Below are 7,466 nucleotides of genomic sequence, written 5' to 3' on the forward strand. Positions count from 1 at the left end.
ACAAACAAGTAAAGCACATTTTGATTTCTGCCACTAGCGATTATTTTTAAAGAGTAGAGATATAAATAATAAATTTGGCTTAAACAGTCAGCTAAAATGTATAGAGTTAGATGGTCAATGTAAGGCATTTTTAATTTCTGCATTTCTCAACATATCAAAAGAAAAGAAAACATTTAAATAGTTTAAAAAGTGTAAAACCAAGAAAGAAACTTCACAAGACATTGAAGGTCTTATCAAATTTTATTATCAGAAAGCCATCCAACAAGATAGATGGCTAGATAGCAAGGGAGAAAAAAAAGATTGAAAAGGTTGAATAACAAAATATGAAAAATATGAAATTATGAAAAGTAATGTATAAAAATACATTGACGCATTAATGCTTACACAGCTAATTACAGAAATATTATACAATTTGCATAATTCTCTACAAGTGGAAATTTAATCTCACAATACAATGACAGCTGACACTAAACTTATTTATCAATATCATATTATTACACACAATATGACGTTGAACTAAGCCAGGATTAGACCATAGTTCAAATAGGACATAAGCATTTTTTTTTATAAATGTGCAAACAAACAAAAAAACATTAATGGTGTGCATCTCGAGATAAAAAGGCACTGATAGGATCAGTCACGGCACATTTTAGTTGAAACAGATCAGACTTACATTTTAGTCTAGGACTAGGCTTAAGCCTTTTCTGTTAAACTGATGGAAAGTGTAACAGCATCCTTTATTTATAAGGAATGATAGTCAGTATAGACAAATCAATAGTATTCAAAATAAAGAGTAATTTGTCATATATAGCTTGGCACACAGCAATAAAACCAATTTGATTAGTTATGTGTATACATACTGTCAACATACTTTTTTATGGAAAAAAGTAAAAAAGGTCAATGGCAGAATCTTCAAAAGTTATTTTGTGCTTTATCTATACCTTAAGGTAAGAATGCACAGCTTAGGAGCAGTTTAATGAGTTTACTATCCCAGCTTACTGTACCCTTTTGATAAGTTTTCTTTTGATTAAACTAGTAATCCATTAGATGTGTGTACTCATTGGCACAGCATTTCATTGCATTGTGCTTCCACAGCGGCAACTTAAATACTTGCCCTGGTTGTACAGATACTTTGCTCCACAAAGATTTTAGAGAGGGTTCACACTGACAAAACAGACATTATTCATTTTTATCACGATTGCAATTTCTGATGAAAACTTCATGCAAATAAACAGAAATGTATGAATTGATTACCAATGTCATGATACAGGATACAAGAGAACATTACGATCACCTACAAGAGAAGAAACAATCTCCAGAAATGATGTCAGTGTGAACGTGGCTTTGGGCAGTGAAGTGGTGTTTACAGTCTAAACATTATCCAAAGTAAATATAGATCTGTGTGCCATGCTAGATTTATATATAGTTAATGAGCTTTATAAAAGTATAAAAAAAAAGGTAATTCAAGAATATAAATAATACAAACACGCCCCCTTCTGAAATACTTCAGTTTCTTCACTTATACTACTCAGAAAGATCTCTGTTATATTAAGTATCATCATTGATTCACGTTTAAGGAAAATCATAATAATCATATATATAAATATATATTTATATATACACACACTTTTTATGTATAAATTTATGTATATGGTATATATACATATATATATATATAATACAAATATATATAAAAATCTAATTCATCGTTATTATTAATATTTGTTTTAGATTATGCAATTTTTCTTAATTTCATGGTCCGTGTCTTCTATAGTCCTATATGTCATGTAAGCACCAGACAAATTTAAGTTTACACTGAATTAAAAAGCACACACAAAGCTCTACAATCCATAAAAGTTATATAGACGCTAAAAACTTATAAAACTGCAATGTTTGTGAAAATAAAGAAAAAGAAATAAAAAAAAGAAAGAAAGTATGATAGTGATTATTTTGGTAATAATTTTTTTTTTTTTTTTTTTTTTACCAAAGTGGCTTATATAACATGTACTGTATTCCAAGCACAGTCCCTCTGGAGCAACCTGAGGTGATTTGCTTGAAGGCACAAATCATCGCCACTAAAGTGCAGTGTTTGGTTTATAGAAGCATTTTGCCCTGTGATAAAATAAAAAAAATAATAAATCAATCAATCAATCAATAAATAAATAAATCATTTGTTTTTTCTAATAGGATAGAAGGACAGCATCATCTTTACATATTAAACCCAACTTTCTAAAAGGCACTCACCTTTTTCCAATGAAAAAAATAAATGCAGAAACAGCTACAGTACCCAGGATTATGATTAAAATTATCCCCCAGCCAGGTAAATCTGTTGCATACCCATGTAAAAAGATAACAGAAGATTATAGAAGTTTTCGATTTTAAGGTGAAATATCAGACTTTTAAAGGTTTAAAACTATCACCCTTACCGTTGCCATCTTTTTCATCCCCGGTTGTATTATTTCTTGGCAGGGGGTCAATTGCTGCTGAATGTTTCAAATCTGTAACTTCAGACAAATACAAGAAAAAGAACAGGCCAACTTAACACACAGAAAAGTACTAGTTTAGAGAGCACGTGTGGTGTAAGGCTTCATAACTGCTTACTTGTATAATTGATACAACAGCGACACTGAAAGAGAAGAAAAATAATATTTAAAACCTGGTCTGTCCTAATAACGGCAGTAACACTGCTTTTAGATCCACACAGACAGTCTTATCTGTGTGTAAATGAAACAAACACTCATTGCTAATACCTCGCCACAGTCAAGTTCCCACCGGAGGTTCTCGCAGACACGGACTGTCAGATTGTGAGGCGTAACAGCCACTACAACCGGTAAACTATTTCTATCGCCATTCCGAGTTGAGTCGACAATAAACGTCCCATTCTATACAAACAACAGCAAACCGATGAGTTACTAAACATTTGACTGGTTTAAATGATAATTGGAGCCTATAAAAACTAACTCCAGAACATCAAACGTTCCCACCTGATAGTACCATCCTTGTTCGCAGTTTTCATATAGGATTCCCGGTGGCACCGTGTATGTGTATCCATGGGACGAGCGCAGGCTCTCACACTGTATTTCCTGATTTTTAGGGCATCCTGATGAGTAATACATAACCCCGTTTAATTGCACGACGTTTTATATTCCTTTAACATTAATTAGCGAGTTTCAAGCTAAATAAAAATCAATGTAAGGAATTCACTATGCGTACATTTTATGAACAAATAAATGTTTGTTACAATGGGGAAAACGTTTACCTTTACATGTCGCAGACGAACACCTCCCAAGAGTAAAAATGCATGCTAACAGTATTGACGTGAAACGTGCTCCCGGAAGCATCGCTGTCACTGACGTGCTGCTCCTGCCACTGCAGAACTCACACTGAAGCATCAAGCGAAGCGAGTGAGAAGGGTATCTGCAGACCGGAGATCTTCATTTAGGGGCGGGCACTCCCAGACGGAGTGGGGGAGCTCTGAAATTATGGCATGACTTCCTACAAAAACACGCCATAACTTCGGCACTCTATTAGTCCTACAGCTGGTTCAGAAGATTTGATTATTTGTGTCAGTCAATGTGTTTCCTATGCCACAAAAAATGCTAACCCCTAAACCTACATGGGCTCTGCTCTCATGGTGAACATTTATTTATAAAACATATTTTATTTTAGATTAACTAGAAACGATGTTCAATTTATTAAGTTTTGTTTGGAAAGGTAAGTCAGTAACAATTGGCTGAAGACAGCAAATGTTGAAAGTCTTTATGAAAAGTGACCCCGCCCCAATTTGGAGGCTCTGCCCAATTTTGGAGTACATGCCCTGTTTAGGAGATCTCCGGTCTGCATTATACCTACCCTGGTCTTGACAGATATGATCAATTATATGATGTGACATTTTAATAACCCTCCACTATTGTTCAACTGGCATCCACACTTATGTTATTTGTGGTCAAAACTGACAGGAGGACATAGCTGTATAATAATTATATTGTTGTTGAATTAATACACTATATAAACAGCCTCAGCCCGAGGAGTGCTCTAAAGTTTTTCAACACTATCACTGTCTTTGCGGTGGTCTTTTGAGCATAGATTCTTTAGTAGCCTACTTCTATCCCTCAGCTGTGCAGCAGGGTACATTGGCCTTTTTCAACGAGTCAGTCTGTTGTTCATTATCTGGCTCGGCTCGGTGTTCATCTTCAGTTCTCTCTTCACAGCAGTTCAGTCAGTGTACTGTTTGAGTAAATGAATTACTCCAGGACATTGGTTTGTTTGAACTCAGAGGGAGTGTCAGCCACATTAAAAAAGTTAACAGCTTAAGTCATTTGTGGATTAATGCGTATTGGAGACGTGAGCCGTTTAAAACGATTCAGTTCGATTGGGTGAACTGGTTCAACAAGATCCGGTTACATCAAATGATTAGTTCGCGAACCGGATATCACAAACTGTTTTGTTTTGAACTCTCTCACAACAGACACGGAAGAGAATGCTGAATAAAGTCGTAGTTTTTGCTATTTTTGGACCAAAATGTATTTTCAATGCTTCAAAACATTTTAACTGATCCTCTGATGTCACAAGGACTACTTTGATTATGTTTTTCTTACCTTTCTGGATATGCACAGTAGGGCTGGGTAAAAAAAATAGATTTTTCGATTAATCGTTTTTTAAAATGTGGTCGATTCAAAATCGATTCTCAAAGGCCATGAATCGATTTTTTTCCATATTTATTTCCTCAGACATTGGTAAGATTAGCGTTAATCTAATTACAAATCTTCTCCACTAGATGTCACTATGTGCCTTGTGCGATGTTACCAGCAAACCTATGATTCATTCATTCAGTTTAAAGCAGTGGTTCCTTCACGAATTCAAACGTGGCTCACCATATGCTGAACACATTTTCTGCAATGTGCGTCAGGTCATGCTCCCATTCTCGTCTTACAGACTGAATCTTAAAGCCTCTTATACTTTCTGCATCCGCGAGTCCGCTATGGACCACTATGTAGGCTTGATGTAAACATCGCCATCGGAGAGTGTGTACCGAGTGTGAGCAGACAACCGCGCGGACAGGTCAGTTGTCTTCAAAAGCACAATTGCACATGTTCAGGCAGTGTGAAGAAGCCCATTGCCAATCGAACAAATCGGGCCGGGCTAGGGCTTGTGCAGTAGATGAGCGGTCATGTAATGTGTTTCGATTAGCGCGAGAAAGATGCGAAAATGTATGCTGAGTAGTTGAAACGGAGGCTTGCTTCTAAGGATTACGTTTTGGTAGCACCAGCAACTAAAGCAAAGTCTGAGGTTTGGAAAAGTTTTGACCTTGTTTATAATGAGAATAATGAGTGAATAATGACGCACCATCAGTGAGCGCACGAGTGCGCTGAAGACATCTACAGTGGATTCAATCATTTTCCTCCACAAAAACACTTAGGCCTTACCTTATCTTGGTGAGTAAATGTTTTTCAAATAATAACTAAATATTATTTGAGTCTTAAATGCATAATGTAGACAGAGTAGGCTATATAAGCTAATGTTGGCATTGTTATTTTATTATGTCAGCTGCTATGGTGAAGCAAATCCGGTAGAGCCTTTATCTTAATTTCGATATTACCAATTACCCATCTTAATTTATAATTTATCTTAATTAAATTTTTTAAGAAAGACTTGTTTTTATTGGTGTGTTGGCCTATTTATATGCTAAATGAGCCTATACCTATAGCCTATACATAGAGTTCTGAGATGTTAAGATGTTACAGAGGATTTTTTTCTTTTTTTTTTCTTTGTTCAAACTTCCAAGTGGCCTATTACGTCAGTCATGTATAAATTATGTTAAACCATGTATAAATGACTCATTCCTGACAAAAGGCAAAAGAGCTGTGTGCTGCATACATTTGAATAATGTTGGGTTGTAAATGGGTTCGAGCTTTTAAAAAGCTTTCAATCTGAATGTACCTGTCGGGCTCGGGACATGTCGGGCTTAACTTTTAAGGCCCGATTACAGCTCTTATAGAAAATCGAATCGAATCGATTTGAGAGCTTGTGAAACGAAATCGAATCGATCTGGAACATCTGAATCGATACCCAGCCCTAATGCACAGTATAAACCATTCACACAGCTTCAATGGAGGGACTGAGAGCTCTCGGACTAAATCTAAAATATCTTAATCTGTGTTCCAAAGATAAACGGAGATCTCACGGGTTTGGAACGACATGAGGGCAAGTAATTAATGACATAATTTTACTATTTGGGTGAACTAACCCTTTAAGATAAAGGCTCCGCAGGATTTGCTTCGCCGCTAGCCGCTGACATTTAATAAAAGAATTGTTAAGGTTTCATTTCTCTCCGTCATGCCTATGTGCAATATGTTGTTGTCATCCGCTCATTAAAGATTACTACGAATATATCTTCTTAGTATCGTTTTTATTTACTTATTTATCTCAATGCTCTGGCATAGGTAAAATTAGTGCTCGAGGGAGCAGAAACAGGTTCAATGTCAAAAGTTACAAATGCACAATTAACTCTTGCACATTTTTTGGGAATACAACAGTCAGTATCTCAATCTAACATAAAAGAAAAAAAATATATAATAATAGTAAGCAACTGTCAGACACAGACGAGGACACAGAGGATTCAGTGCAATGATATTTAATGTGACACAGAGGTTTCAGACACAGGTGAATCTTGACACGAAGATGACACAGTGAGAATATGACTTTCCTTGGGTGAAGATGACACAGAAGATGACTCAGACGAAGACGATGGGCACAGGAACACAGATGACGACGACGACGACGACGACGACAGTTCAGAGGATCAGGTCGGTAAGTCGAATGACGTTTCGGTAAGGGTGAGGAGATCGGTGCAAGACCAGACACTGGGTGATGGTGATGGATGGCTTTATATGTGGCACTGGTGATGACGCACAGGTGTTCAGAATTCCGGTAAAAAACCTTTACTCACAGAGATTAGGCTAAGCCTACATGTTTTTGTGAAGGAAAATTATTGAATCCACTGTAGATAGCTTCAGCGCGTTCCTGTGCTCACTGATGGTGCGTCATTATTCTCATTATAAACATGGTCATAACTTTCCACATCTCAGACTTTGCTTTAGTTGCTGGTGCAACCAAAATGTAATCGCCAGAGGCAAGCCTCCATTACACCTACTCAGCATCCATTTTCGCATCTTTCTCGCGCTAATCCAAACACGTCACATGACCGGTCCTTTACCTCGCAAATCGAGCCCGCGTAAAATGATATAAATTAAGCCAGAAGCTGGCTGAACCCGTCAGGCAAAGATCTTCAGCTCTAGCGTGTCGTGCTCATCTGCCTTTTGAAAGCTGTGTGGACGCAAGACTGAACGGAGCACGAAATGTGAAGTATACCCGGGCTTTAAAGCAGCCACCTAAAATTGTCTAAAAAGCTGTCTAAAAACATCTGTGGCTTGTGTGCTGCAAACACATAGGAGCTTCATCACTGT

The 7,466-nt window shown here is 36.8% G+C and overlaps 1 protein-coding gene across 2 annotated transcripts; it reads right to left on the bottom strand.

The window, feature by feature from the left end:
• Nucleotides 1-221: 221 nt before the first annotated feature.
• On the bottom strand, nt 222-4,192 carry LOC113116451 (uncharacterized). 2 transcript variants are annotated; one of them, XM_026284629.1, is made up of 7 exons: nt 3,260-4,192; nt 2,985-3,100; nt 2,751-2,882; nt 2,602-2,626; nt 2,427-2,498; nt 2,245-2,326; nt 222-2,112 (listed from the first exon to the last, which is right to left on the bottom strand). In XM_026284629.1, exons 1-7 carry the CDS (start codon nt 3,390-3,392, stop codon nt 2,076-2,078), a joined length of 597 nt encoding a protein of 198 aa, XP_026140414.1. In that variant the 5' UTR covers nt 3,393-4,192; the 3' UTR covers nt 222-2,075. The 2 variants fall into 2 exon arrangements, with proteins under 2 accessions (XP_026140414.1, XP_026140413.1); XM_026284628.1 differs by having other exon boundaries at nt 2,427-2,504; nt 3,260-4,170.
• Nucleotides 4,193-7,466: the final 3,274 nt, after the last annotated feature.

Source organism: Carassius auratus, chromosome 16 (assembly GCF_003368295.1).
Source record: "Carassius auratus strain Wakin chromosome 16, ASM336829v1, whole genome shotgun sequence".
Lineage (NCBI taxonomy): Eukaryota > Metazoa > Chordata > Actinopteri > Cypriniformes > Cyprinidae > Carassius > Carassius auratus.